We start from the raw sequence: 13,958 nt of genomic DNA on the forward strand, positions 1-13,958 counted from the left end.
TAACTTGGGGTTTGTGGACAGGGCAATTTTATTATTTGCAATTGGCGTGGAATGCCTGTCTACGTTAATCGTATTTCTTATTATTATAAAATTTATTCTAAAAAGACGATACCAGATTGTTCACATTATAAGCGGAAAAGATTATTTTATATAAATAATAGAAAATAAATACATAAATCAAGCTAAAATCAGAAAATATATGTTTTGTGGGTTTACAAATAATTTGCCAAAAAAAAAGAAAAAGTTTTTAGAAAAAAAATTGAAATAAAATGAGCCCTAATTCATTAATTCCCAAGAAATCAAGTCAAACTAGACATCAAAGAGAAAAAAGGAGTACTATGTAAAAGATCATCATTGTTTAGAACAAATGTATGATTATTTTCTTACAACGCTTCTCACATTCTATTCTTTGCTGCAATTTTCTTTTTAATATTCCAACTACGAACAGATCTACACCACTCCTCCATACCATCCCACCTATTCTCTCTCTCTCTTGATGCATACATGATTATATATGCGTAGAGAGAGAATCAAATTCATACAGTACTGCGATTAGTGGGATACATTGCGTTTCTTGAGCTGGTTCCTTTGATTTGATGAGCAGATGGGCAAGGTTTCAGTGATAATCTACATTGCAGTGGCCGTAGTCCTTCTCCTCCTCATATCCCGCTCCAACAATAAGTCCCACGGCGGCCGCCACCGCCACCGCCGCCTCAAGCTCCGCTCGAACTTTACCTTCGCTCCCCCCGCCGACCCCCACCATCAGCACAACCGCGCCGCCTTCGACCCACTAGTGGCCGACATCGAGCGTAAGCGTGAGGACAAGCAATGGGAGCACCACTACTTCCAGACCCACCACCCGGAGCTCCATTCCGATTCGAATCCGTCGAAGACTGCTCAGGGGCATGATGCGTCGGAACCCGAGTGGGAGGATTTCATGGACGCCGAGGATTATTTGAACAATGAGGAGAAGTTCAATGTGACTTACAGGCTGATCCTTCTGTTCCCGAAGATTGATGTTGACCCGGTTGATGATTTTGTGAGTGAGGGAGAGTTGACAGAGTGGAACTTGCAGCAGGGGCAGAGGGAGGTTTTGCATAGGACTGAGAGGGAGATGGAAGTTCATGACAAGAATAAAGATGGGTTTGTGTCGTTTGCCGAGTATGAGGCCCCTAGCTGGGTCAAGAGTTCAGGTGATTTTTCAGTGATTTGTTTCGACTTGAAGGATATTGTTGTGGTTTGAAATCCTTTGTGTTTGGTTGTCAATTCATTGTTGTCAAAGCAATTGAAAGTTGTTTAAACTGGGTTCCTTGGAGATTTAGAAACCACTACTTTAATTTTGTGGAATATTAATGGTGTTGTTTCAAAACCATGGTGTGAAATATTAGGATTTCAAATCTGTGAGCAGAAATTAAACTCTTTTTCTTTGCTTATTTATATGTTAATTCTTGGTGGTTCGGATCTTGATCATCCTTCAAAAAACTTTAGTAGATATGAGTTTCTTAGTCAGAAGAGAGAGTGTTTAAAACTTCTTAATGTGCATTACAAGTCAGTTCATTTGCCTAATGTGTTTAGCGGTTTATACTGTGCTTATAATCACCAATTTTTGACTAATATATAGAGTGTAAAAGATGTTTGATTGTTGTAAGTTTGATAACGGGTAACATACAAAGAATAAGCAAGTTAAACTTTTCTTGTGGCATTTGGCTTTTCAGTAAAATTGGGCCTTTACAAGGAGAAGTGACCCCTCAAGTAGGAAACATAAGAGTGGCCGAGTTGTAATTTGTTCTTGATTTACATTTTTCATCCAGATAATACCTCATTTGGATATGATATGGGCTGGTGGAAGGAGGAGCATTTTAATGCAGCTGATGCAGACGGAGATGGGCTTCTGAATATTACAGAGTTTAATGAGTAAGCTTCTGATCAGCTAGGAAGTTCAACTTTACCTGGCCTCACTTATGTGTATTCAGTGTTCTTCATCAATTACTCAATTTATTTTTCCTTTTCAATTATAGTTTTCTCCATCCAGCTGATACAAACAATCCAAAGTTGCTTCGGTGGTTGTGCCAGGAGGAAATAAGGTGCTGTAACTTTTCTTTAATTTTAGTTGTCTAGCTTCTTGAGAGCTCTTTATTTGTTTCTTCTTTTTTATTTCTAATTTTTTCTGGTAGCTTCCTAAGTGCTTTATTCCTTCATTTTCAAATGGTAGCAAATACTTTATAATTATCATCATCATGATTTTCTCCGACCACTTGTTGGCCCTTGTTTTAAAATGGCTTGCTTGATAGTCCACGTTTTGATGCTTATTGCAGAGACGCTGATTACAACATTTGGTTCCTACGAGTTGGACAACTTGGCTATTGTACTATATCTAATCATGACAACTTTTGGGGTTTTTATTTTTTGTTCCAACTTTCCAATGTTGTGATTCGTGATTAAAAGTATACAAGGAATCCTGTAGACCATCCCCCATACCCTCCCACCCCCTTATCGAGAAAGGAGAAAATGTCATACTCATGCCTGCCATGCTTTGGAAGTAATCCATTCTGAATTTTTTGACCCTCTTCAGTCTAATGATGCCAAGGTTATAATCTGCGTTGCTGATTCCTGTAACTACATTATTCCACCATCAAAATAGTCCTATTATATAAGGTTAATTCTAGTTCTTAACAAATACTCTAGTCACGTAGTTTTGCCTTTAACCATTAGTTACTAGATCTATATAGTTTTACTATACTCAGCTTATATATTAAAGCTAATACACAGTAATAGCAATCAGAAGTAGGGAGTAGTAGTGCACTAATGTAGGTTGTACAATTCGCGAATGTTTGAATGAGGCCTTTCAGTTTTGCAAGTCCTAAATTAACCTGTGTTTTGCGGTCAGAGAAAGATTTGTTTAACAGGGAGAGGTTTTCTAGTTATTACATCTTTATGTATGATCGTCAAGTGATTCACACAAGGCTGCAATGTAATACAAAGTCATTCACAGAGTCTCCATAGAGAGGGTATTACCACCATCCTTTCCAACTCCTAAACCAATCTCTGCATTTGACCACAATTTCCAGACGGATTAATTGTAAATCATTTCGGCGAAGATTTAGGTTAAGGCTGCTAGTAACAATTTTCTCCTATATCGGCCCATGTAGATGTTTCTATTCCAGGTTTAACAAAGTAGTTTTTGTTATATCTTAGCATGTTAATGATTGGAGGGATTTTCCAGAAGTGAATTGTGGTCTTCTTATTAGATCAGTTAAGTGTCAATATGCAATGTCATCTTGTAATCTTTTTCTGAGAACTTTACTGTTTGAACCAATATTTTAGCTTTGTAATGTCATGTTATTCTGGCAATTCTCAGAAACTTATTAATGTTTAGCAAAGTTGAGATCACAGAGTCTGGCAATATGATGAACAAGCAAAGAAGATATCTTATACTAATGCTTGAACATTGACAATAAGGTGGAAGAGAATATTTTTGCGATTGCTAAACTTGGGAAGGCTAAGGATGTCTGTTTTTTAATCATATAAGTGACTATACTCACCTATCCTAATCTGTTCTTCTCTTTTTCCCTCAGACCATTTTCTAACATGCTGGCAGTTTCAATTCTTCAATTTGGTTGAACTAGGGAATGAGTATTACTCGTGATCGAGCATATGGATTATTTATTATGCTGTAGCTGGGGTAAATAGAATCATGTGTAGGGTTAATGTCAACCTGATGTTTCATGTAATTCTTCATTATTACATAGTTGAGGTAATAGCAAGGAAAACGGAGTAGCTATGGCAAAAAACTCATGTTTTTAGCATCAACATGCATGTGCTCGAGCATGAACTTGACTGAACTGGTAGGAGGATATTTGGGAATATTGACCAAAACCTTGAGCAACTCAAACTTTATGATTTCTTTTGGGTGTTTGTTGGTGTTTGACCGCGAGGCTGCGCATGCAAGAGAGGTAGATGGAGTCGATTATATATTAACAAAACTATCTTTTGAATGTGGGTTGAGTTGCTTTGATCCATAAACATTTGATATAATGATGCATCCATTTATAGATGTTTCTGCACAGATAGACAGATATGCATGGGCAATTATAGGACCGGATATAAGTATCATCATTTAATGAGCTTTTTATTCTTTACTTTTGCACATGGATGTGCAGTCAATTCCCCAAAAACTTCTTCCACTGATGAAATTGTCAATATTTTGCTATTATGTAATTGAGCAATGTATTGATTTCTTCTATTTGTGTTCAACAATGCCTATAAATATGATTTCTGATATCATCGACCTGACCATATTATTCTGCTATTGTCTGTGTGTGCTGATCTGAGAAAAAGTTATTTTACTTTGCTATTCACCCTTTTCTCGTTTGTTCATGAACTGTTGTTTTTCCACTTTCAGGGAAAGAGATAGTGATAGAGATAGTAAGATTAACTTTAAAGAGTTTTTCCATGGGATCTTTGACATGGTTAGAAACTATGATGAAGAGGGTAACCATTCTTCACACGAGTCTGATGATTTAGTTGAGGCCCCAGCTAAAAAGTTGTTCGCCCAGCTCGACAAAGATGGTGATGGGTAACAAACTAATCATCCTTGTTTGAATCGATTTATTGATTCGGACAAATGCCTTTGACGTTATACATATATTACTTATGTTGCAGATACTTGTCTGACGTAGAATTGCTACCCATTATTGGAAAGATTCACCCATCAGAACGTTATTATGCCAAACAGCAGTCCGAGTATATTATGCAGCAGGTATTTATTGAACTAATATTGAATGACTTGTGAAATATTCAAATGGTTACAATTGTGTTTTACTATGCTGAATACTTTGATGAGATGATTTTGGGAAACTGGGAAAGGACACTAGAGAAACAGAAAACTGTCCTGGAGTTAATTGTAGTAAGGAGGAAAGCACAATAACTTTCCGGATAGGAAGACTAGTTCCCGTAAACCCCACCAACCATGGCTTTCTTTTGCCCCCTTTTACTTTACTCTTGCTATTCCCTTCTCCCAGTCATCTGTTTTCCCAGCCCAAACCCACTCGCACTCAAAAACAATTTTCATTAATAATCTGCTCTATTTCGTTGCTTCCAAATTATAGTCGCTGTGATGCTAATAATGATAGACTCAAGTAAAAAGTAAATTTCCATCGCTTTTTAAAATTTTTCCACTTAAATGGAGGCTTTTGAACACAATTCCTACAACCCAAAATAGTCCTTAATTGAGTCTGCTGTAGAGTCTTTTTAAATAATTTTAGGTATGGTTTTACTAAAACAAGCATGTCAGGTTATTTTGGTCACCTGTATGCTTATCTAAAACTGACTGGTTTTTTTAAATTTTGAGAACGTTGTTCTTCTCTCGCTGGAGAAGTCCTGTAGATCTGTATATTTCTGATTTTGTGAAATATTGATATTTATGTTGGGTAATTATGGTAAACCCTTGGAAAGGTTCTTTTCTTCTCTCTTCTGGCATGTAATTTCTATGTTTGCTGTTTCTTCCAATCCATCCAATTACATTTTCAGCATCAAATACCTTAGAAAGTCCGTACCCTCAAGAAGCAAATGAAACTCTCCTGCTTGCCTGACATTCTGTTCTCTGCTTCGGTCCACAGCTGGATAATAAATCTGAATTTGTTCCGTAACTCTTATATGACTTAATCAAGGAGCCTTCACAGGCTTTACTTAATCTAATACTATGGATTCATATACTTCTAACCTACAATAGTTCTATTAAGAGTTCTCCTCCATCAATAAGGTCCACCCTGTTACCAGCTCGACATTAAGTGTCCCCCACTAAGAAAAACTCAACCCTCATGCATAAACCGGGCCATGAATCTGTTATGCTTGGGCTTTCATGATAGTAAATCCTTCATGAGACCTACATCTTGCATTTGTGAGTTCCACCTTTTTCATACATATCCATGCCGACTTAATAACATGTGGCAAGCTTTCATAGGACGCACATTGTTTCCAACATCGTCAGTTTATACTCTACTACTGCTGTTGCTATACACTTTTTCTTTAGCTCCAAGTATAGAGTTTCAGCAGGTCTTATAGACATGAAGCTGTAGAGACAGATGAGAAATTCACGGAACTGTTTTGAGGCTATGATGAACATGATTCGTTCATAAGCAATTTTGGGATTTCAAGGATTTTCAAGAACCCCCTTGGTCTTGCATAACAGATCTTATTATCAATTCTAGGATCATACTTGGATTTGAATAATGACTGCATACCTACAAGAAGTAATAGTTGGGACAATATTAAAGTTCCGATTCCTGTCTCTGCAGGCGGATACAAATAAAGATGGTCGTCTCACCTTAATGGAGATGATCGAGAACCCATATGTTTTCTACAGTGCGGTGTTTAATGAGGACGACGACGATGATTACGGATACCACGACGAATTCCGCTAGATCCACCACAGAGAGGTGAGGAACGCTCTGATTTAGGCTCGAAAACATATCATTATTTTCTTCTTATAACCTCGAACAGCTCATACAGGTTTGCCCAATAGTAACAAGACGTCTCAAATTTTGTTCTTCGCACATGTACGATAGCATTAAATAGTCGATGCAAGTGAACGGGGTGTGGATCATGACTAGAATGTGATCTGGTGTGTGCCCAAGTACCTGCTGTTGCTTTCTACTTCAGTTTGATATCTGAAAAGCATGACCACATAGCTCACTTCTCCTGTCTCTGTTGCAGATTATAGATCTTTGTGGTTCAATAGTTTGAGACTTTTGCAGGCATAGCATTCTATTATATACTTTGTCCATTCTTTCTTTCACTTTATTTTGATAAGACCTAATTTATACCACTGACTGTAACTTGAACTTTTGTTTGATTGAACTGATTGAATTTATAGCAAACAATTCTTGCAGAGTTTTGTGGTTCTCTTTCAACCTTTGTTCGTGGGAATTTTTTATTTCCTGCAAATTCCAATTTTTTTATTTTTTTTTGGAGATGTTGTCTTGGATAAAATATGCATTCCTTTCACCTATTATATCGTAGTTTGGCGGTTAATACTGAGATTTTATGAATCTGTATTTAATCATGTGTTTGAGTCCTGGTTTTTTTTTTTTGAGATAGGGTCTACTATAGACTTTTACGAGCCTTGTCATAATTACAATTTCTCGTTGTTTGAAAAATTAAATATATTCTCCTAAAATTAACTTTGTTTAATAGATATTTTTCTATAACGTGCTGTCACGAGGAAATATTTATTAAATTATTATTAATTTTAAGAGGTATTTGTAATTTTTAAATTATAATAAATTTGTAATTAAGATAAATTTTAAGAAAACCTAGTTAATTTAGCCTTTGAAGTATTGATCCAATATAATTATCTCTTCTATAAAGGAGCAAAAATAAATTCCCTATCGAACAATTCCCAATTAAACAAAATTATATAAATTAATAGGGAACAATTCACGAACACTCTCATATATAATTAATTTTAATTTTTTTTTGGAAAAAAATATAATTTTATTTTTTTTAAAAAAATGTAATTTCGTAATTCAAAAGGGTATAAAAGTAATTAATGCTAAATATAGTTAAAAATCCCGTTCATACACCTCCTTCAAACACATTCATCTCCTCCCGAAGCAAACATGCAACTGGCGACACTGAATCCCACAGCTCCAAACTTGCTGCGTTTCCATCCCTTTCAGCAGCCTCTACTATCCCAAAAACTCCACCTGCCAATCCAAACTCGCGGTGTGAATGCTGTGTTGAACGGAGGCGGAGGTGGGTCAGGCTTTTTGTCAGCTATTGGGCGTGCAATTGAGGAAGAAGAGTACAGGAAGGCCAGGGCGGAGGTCAACAGAAAAGGGCTCGATTCAGAAGGCTATTCGGTTGAAGGGCTGTCGATTGGTGGCCATGAGACTTGTGTTATTGTGCCGCAATTGAAGTCTGCTTTTGATATTGGGAGGTGTCCGTCCAGGGCTGTCCAGCAGAATTTTCTCTTCATCACCCATGCTCATCTTGATCACATTGTATGCTTCTGTCGCTTCTTTTATTTTCACGGTGTTGCATTGTTTAGTTGTTTTTGGAAAAGGGAGGGTAAAGAATTAAAGAGAAAAAAAAATAGTTTGTTTTTTTTGTATATTGTTAAGTTGCTCTAATTCAGTGGAAGCGTAACAAGATACAAAATCTTGAATGTGAAACAAGATTTTTGTAGCTTAGTTTATGACACTTATGGTGGGATACTGCAGATATATATTCTTGGTGAAGTGCCAGGATGAGAAATACTTGAGAGCATTGATATATTCAGGATTATTATTGGAAAGATTTTGTACTGAGGCAGTGAAAACAAACATGAAATTTACACCACTCATTCTACTCTGACAATGTGGTGATATTTTGCTTTGACTTGAATTAAAATTAATGGAAAGGAATTGAGCTAAAACTAGTGATGAATTAAGGAGGTATTTGTTTATTTTCAATTCTGGTAACTTCAATGAGTAATTTTGACTGAATGCTATGCTGCTGTTGCGACTCTTGGAGGAGAATGTCGATTATTTGATTGATCTACAGATGCATAATTACATTGTTCTCGTGCATTTCCAGCTGAACAGTTAAAGTAGTGAGGACTCAATGTTATTAACATTGAAATCCTTTTTTCTTTTACTTGGTGTTCAATACAATCTTTTTACTGACAAATCCAGAGGTTGTTGCCTCATTGGACACAAGAGTCGTTCTCTGGAGATTGTAATAAAGTTTCATTTACTTATAGAAAAATTGTGTATATGTCCTATGTTTTGTTGCATCTGACAAAACTAAAGCATTATGCATTTGGAAGGAGAGCCTGTTACCTTGTAACTGTTTCTAGCCTGCCTTTTCTTTCTTTTTTCCCTTTTACCTGTTCCACTGCATATAATTTCACATAATATTGCTTGGTGATACCTTAGAGTACAAGTTGCAGTAAGTTTTGCTATCTATTGATTCAGGGTGGATTGCCAATGTATATAGCTACTCGTGGTCTTTACAGTATGAAACCTCCTACTGTGTTTGTGCCTCCATGCATAAAGGAGGATGTTGAAAAACTAATTGATATTCATAGGACAATGGGTCAGGTGGAACTGAACTTTGATTTGGTAGCCCTGGATGTAGGTAATTCAGTTATTCTCCTTTTTGTGTTTCATTTACCAGTTTATATCTATCATCTTTAATATATATTTGAAACTTTACTCAGGGGAAACATATGAAATGCGGAACGATCTTGTTGTACGACCATTCAAGACACACCATGTTATAACCAGCCAGGTGAGCTTGCAAGAAACTTGATGAATTGCTATGTCATTTATATGGTGGAGAGTTGTATACCAGTGGTTCAATTTCTACAGCTACACTTGACCTGCCTCATTTTGTGTACAGTGTGTCAGGACTGTGTTTATTTTTGTCTAATAGCATATTTCAGAAACATTTATGCTTTGATTCCCAAGTTGGATAGAGTAAATGGATATCAGCACTCTAAACTCCAGGCATGCCTTTATTAACTTGTGATTGGATTTGAGGCATATGCATATACTTTCAGTAGGGTAGATTCCATATTCTTGCTATCCGCGTGAATGAAACTTGTATTCTGGTTGCCAACTATGTATCATCTTAGTCCTGTTCCCTGTACTTATATAGGTTAGTAATGCCTGCAAAGTGATCAGAAAATTATCCTTGGTTTTCCCTTAAAGCATGCTCCTGGCATTTTTGAAATCTTCCACTGCTGAAATACTGCAGTGAGAAGTTATTTTTGGCAATGGTATTACGTGGTTTGGATTTTTAAGCGCATGTACCGCAAACTGTCTTGCAATACATGATGATTTGTTTGTTTCTCTGCAGGGTTATGTCATTTACTCTGTCAGAAAGAAGCTGAGAAAGCAATACATGCACTTAAAAGGAAAACAAATTGAGAAAATTAAGAAGTCTGGAGTTGAGGTTTGTTGTTCTTGAGAACCATATACCTCATATTTATAGCTGTTGTTGCTGTACGGAGTCAAATTTTGTGTCCCTGTTTCTTTGTCAGATCACAGATACTATCTTATGTCCTGAAGTAGCCTTCACAGGAGATACAATGTCAGATTTTTTCCTTGATCCACGCAGTGCTGATGCCTTGCGGGCCAAAATTCTCATAACTGAAGTAATTTTCTTTTTCTTAGCGTTTATGTACATGGCTGTTTATATTTTGCATTGGGTTCTGCAGAAAAGTAAAATGTCATCCTTTATTGCCTAAAGAGCATAGAGATGACAATCAGTTTTTCATTTAGCAGCTGCAGAAACCAGAATCAAATATTCAGGATCCGCATCTCCATGTGTGTATAACAAATAATGTGTACAAGGGCCTGAACTTCTGATGCATCTAATTCATTTGCCCTTAAAATGTCAACTGTACTTTACTTCATTATTTCGTTTTACATTGCCTTATAATTCCTTCTGAGCATGTTATGTGCCTTTATATTTAGCGAAATTTGGTTGAACTTGAGCCAGTTGCAAGGTGGAAAATTCACTAGAGTTTATTGTGAGGTTACAGTATCATATTATTTGATGAAAACAGCTTCTGAAGTAATAAACTTCACAACCTAGACTGAACATTTGGCTTCAGGTACTAACAGGTAAAAGCTTTCCTTTTGACAGGCAACATTTTTGGATGAAAATGTCAGCATTGAGCACGCACGAGAACATGGTCATACCCATCTATCTGAGGTATTAAAATTTTCTCAGCATTTGCCCAGAGCAGTTACACGGTCTTGATCTTTAACAGAGGCTATATGCATTCATCTGATCTGGGCCGTCTTCTCTGGAAAGCGAGGCGCATATTCTTTTGACCTTTGACATAAGAAACTCCAATCTTTAAAAACTGGCTAATATTTGATCTCAATTTCTTATTATTGGAAGTGCAGATCATGGAACACTCGCAATGGATTCGAAACAAAACCATAGTGTTGACTCATTTCTCATCTCGCTACCATCTTGAGGTAATTTCCCAAGAGAAAATTGCTTCTTGGTGTTAATGGTCAATACTTGGAACACTCCTAAAACGTTCCAGCATTTTAAAATTGTTGCAAATACCGACAAATTAGTTCACTAAATCATTGAGTGCCGCAGTATTTTACAATTCCCTACTTTTTCTGTTTCTGCTTTTACTATGGTGGTCTTTTCATCTCTCTTCCTCATTCCATCTTTAGTTTCCAACTTGGAATAGAAAAGTAAAAGAGAAGAAATGTTAGGTTGCACCATTCTATCATGGGTCATAAGTTGCCTATGGAATCAGTCTCCACTCTCCAGGCCCTGTGCATATACAGCCATTCTGAGATGAACCATGGCAGAGGCCCCAAGGAGGGAATACCCTTATTTCAAGTTGCCAGGAGAACATAAAAGAAACTCACATTAACTTAAAGTGAATTCATGTTGGTTAAATATTTTTCTGCAAAATGTCAACAGAGATAGAGATGTAGAAGATTCTTAGGCTATACCCACTTTGGTCAAAGAGTATACTTGTCAGATTGGTGTTGCCCTTTCATCAAGTCTTGGCATCGCCAAGCTGCATCAGAATTTCAATCTGAGTCACTTTAAACTGGTTGGCCTAACAGCAGCTGGATCATTGTACTTCCACACCACTGACTTTGCTGTGCTGCTATTTTTGTAACTTCTTTCAGGAACCTTTGGTATCAAAAAAAGGTTGTGTCCAATCATATGGCTATACAAGTATGACCCTTTTCAACCCTGCCATGGTGAAAGACCCTGGCACTGAATGTGCCTTAGTAACTTAGTTCAAGATGGCAAAGATGTGAAAGAAATTTACTTAATATTAAGAGTGTATATGTTAGTTAAAAACCTTCCCGACAAATCACTGTAGGATGAAACTGAAAGATCTAGACATCATCCAATTAGTAGCAGTACTTATTTTTTTAGGATGGTTTCTTTCTCCTCTGCTGACTTACTCTTGGTAATATAGGACATTCGGCAAGCTGTATCAAAGTTGCAGGCCAAGGTGTCAGCTAAAGTGGTTGGTCTGACAGAGGGATTTAAATCAATGTACTCTTAAGACCATCACTTATTGCTGCTAATTTTGTAAGCTTTGCAATGTACTTGTTGTAGTCAATTCATTCACTTAGGATGTGTCCTTTGATGCTTTTATGTAGTTTCACTAGATCACATGTAAAATTACAGAGATATGATGTATATGACATGCTTTGTTCATAATGATATGGTTTCATAGCATAGAAAATAACTCTATTTCTTCCATATGGGACCATTCAAATCATGATTGTGAACATTTCCTTCCTATCACAAGCACATATACTTTGTATCAACTGAGACTTGTGAAATGGTACAGAAAATCTCCTCAGGCCAATTTAATGTCAACAAACTTGAGCTCAAACTCCGCTGGATGGAGCAAGAATGCATGTTGCCGAATTAGAAAGAAAACATTCTGCAACTCTCTACATCCTCTATGAAAATAGAATATTACAACAGGTCATCTGTAGTGAAAATAACATTATGTAACTCTCTACATCTTCTACGAAAATGGAATACTATAACAAGTCATCAACTTTGTAGTGAAAATAGTACCTCAGTCCCCGGCACAGACAATGGAACAGAACCAAAGAGAAAAAACCCATTTTTTTTATTTCTTCATCCAGCCGACGAATTCACCACTTTGGAGAAACAAATTTGGCTTTGTTGGAGTGCCAATGTGATAAACCTCAAATTTACATTAACCGGGTAGGTGCAATGTTTTATCATTTCCTTTTGCCCTTTGTACCATTCTTGACCCCATCATCATCGTCGACGTCATCGTCCTCATCACTACGATCATTGTCGTCGTCGTCATCATCATCATCAGATGGGGGTGAAGGATCGAGTCTAGCAGAATCAATTGCCCACTTTATCACCTTATCAACTTCATCCTCACTCTCTTCCTCCGTCGCCAGCTCATTGCCCGAAACATCAGCAGGACTTTTCCTCTCATTTTTATTGTACGACGGAAGCGAGTTCTTCAGGGCCGCAAATCTCGCAAAAAGATCGTCCTCCGCGGCCGCCCCATCGACTTTACCGTCTCCCCTTTCCACTTTCGGAGGAGACCTTTTAGTAGAATCGTCAAGTTTTGTTGGCTTCTGGCTTTTTCTGAGGGCTTGAAAACGCCGATCAAGATCCGGGTCGATTGCTGCGGAGGCGGAGGCACGTGCCATGTGGGAATTAACATTGAGCTTCAGAAGCACGTCATCCTGCGCTGCTCGGAGTAGCTGCTCCACCTCATCGTCGACGGTCGCTTTCTTCCCCGGATTGCTCATTCGGCGGCGGAGGATGAGGCGAGATAAAGTGCAACCACAACGCAAATCAAGCCAAGATCACTTCTTTTGTAGTGAAATTTGCCAGTTGAGTTTATTTATTTTAATCTATTTATCTTTTTCATTGATTCGAGTAAAATATGAATATAAAATGAACAATTTCAAATTAAAAATAGCACTTATTTGTTATTTTATTCTATATTGTATATGATTCTTTGTCTAAAAATTATGTATTAAATATCTGTACATTAGAAAGAATATGATCTTAATTATGGTCGATTTATCATGATTAGAAATAAAAAATAGTTGCAGATATTTATTAACTTTCGCTGCTATTATAAAATATGGCCCATGACCTTTTTTGGTAGGCTCAGTCCAAAATGCCCAATAACTCCTGCTTGGATTGCTCAGCCTACCCTATCTCTTCGATTCATTTATTGGCTTAGTCTACTTTCTCAATTCGACCCACTCACCCGACCTGCTTTGTGTTATATTTATATTCCTCACTTTAGCAAAATCCTAACCTTAATCTATTTCCACTGACTTCTCGTTTCTTGCACTGCGTCTCTCTCCTTCTCGTCTTTTCCTTTCCCCACCATTTTTCTATCTCTCTCTTTCTTCTTGGTTTCCTCTTTTGCCGTCTCCCCCTCTCTCTGATTAGCAATG

The 13,958-nt window shown here is 37.1% G+C and overlaps 3 protein-coding genes across 4 annotated transcripts; 2 read left to right on the forward strand and 1 right to left on the reverse strand.

Moving 5' to 3' along the window:
- Nucleotides 1-386: 386 nt before the first annotated feature.
- LOC105156123 (Calcium-binding EF hand family protein) lies at nucleotides 387-6,889 on the forward strand. Of its 2 annotated transcripts, none has more exons than XM_011072173.3 (7): nucleotides 387-1,193; nucleotides 1,812-1,914; nucleotides 2,019-2,084; nucleotides 4,403-4,576; nucleotides 4,663-4,759; nucleotides 6,297-6,437; nucleotides 6,502-6,889. In XM_011072173.3, the coding sequence occupies exons 1-6, from the start codon at nucleotides 605-607 to the stop codon at nucleotides 6,420-6,422; spliced, it is 1,155 nt and encodes a 384-aa protein (XP_011070475.2). In that variant the 5' UTR covers nucleotides 387-604; the 3' UTR covers nucleotides 6,423-6,437; nucleotides 6,502-6,889. The 2 variants fall into 2 exon arrangements, with proteins under 2 accessions (XP_011070475.2, XP_011070474.2); XM_011072172.3 differs by having other exon boundaries at nucleotides 388-1,193; nucleotides 6,511-6,889.
- Nucleotides 6,890-7,565: 676 nt separating this feature from the next.
- CPZ (Metallo-hydrolase/oxidoreductase superfamily protein) lies at nucleotides 7,566-12,232 on the forward strand. The gene is made up of 8 exons (XM_011072174.3): nucleotides 7,566-8,003; nucleotides 8,958-9,120; nucleotides 9,203-9,273; nucleotides 9,844-9,939; nucleotides 10,028-10,141; nucleotides 10,636-10,704; nucleotides 10,902-10,976; nucleotides 11,957-12,232. Exons 1-8 carry the CDS (start codon nucleotides 7,620-7,622, stop codon nucleotides 12,044-12,046), a joined length of 1,062 nt encoding a protein of 353 aa, XP_011070476.1. The 5' UTR covers nucleotides 7,566-7,619; the 3' UTR covers nucleotides 12,047-12,232.
- A 185-nt stretch (nucleotides 12,233-12,417) lies between these two features.
- Nucleotides 12,418-13,388, reverse strand: LOC105156125 (uncharacterized). Its single transcript, XM_011072175.3, has one exon. The coding sequence runs from the start codon at nucleotides 13,293-13,295 to the stop codon at nucleotides 12,744-12,746; it is 552 nt and encodes a 183-aa protein (XP_011070477.1). The 5' UTR covers nucleotides 13,296-13,388; the 3' UTR covers nucleotides 12,418-12,743.
- Between the last annotated feature and the right edge of the window lie 570 nt (nucleotides 13,389-13,958).

The sequence above is a fragment of the Sesamum indicum genome, linkage group LG2 (assembly GCF_026168435.1).
Source record: "Sesamum indicum cultivar Baizhima isolate 11 linkage group LG2, ASM2616843v1, whole genome shotgun sequence".
NCBI classification, from domain to species: Eukaryota; Viridiplantae; Streptophyta; class Magnoliopsida; order Lamiales; family Pedaliaceae; genus Sesamum; species Sesamum indicum.

Bases quoted from the DNA above. Each gene is read 5' to 3' on its own strand.
- LOC105156123 (XM_011072173.3), top strand. From the start codon at position 605: ATGGGCAAGGTTTCAGTGATAATCTACATTGCAGTGGCCGTAGTCCTT. The intron at 1,194-1,811 runs GTGATTTTTCAG...TTTTTCATCCAG, and splicing joins TAGCTGGGTCAAGAGTTCAG to ATAATACCTCATTTGGATAT. The intron at 1,915-2,018 runs GTAAGCTTCTGA...TTTCAATTATAG, and splicing joins AATATTACAGAGTTTAATGA to TTTTCTCCATCCAGCTGATA.
- LOC105156125 (XM_011072175.3), bottom strand. From the start codon at position 13,295: ATGAGCAATCCGGGGAAGAAAGCGACCGTCGACGATGAGGTGGAGCAG.
- CPZ (XM_011072174.3), top strand. From the start codon at position 7,620: ATGCAACTGGCGACACTGAATCCCACAGCTCCAAACTTGCTGCGTTTC. The intron at 10,142-10,635 runs GTAATTTTCTTT...TCCTTTTGACAG, and splicing joins CCAAAATTCTCATAACTGAA to GCAACATTTTTGGATGAAAA. The intron at 10,977-11,956 runs GTAATTTCCCAA...TTGGTAATATAG, and splicing joins CATCTCGCTACCATCTTGAG to GACATTCGGCAAGCTGTATC.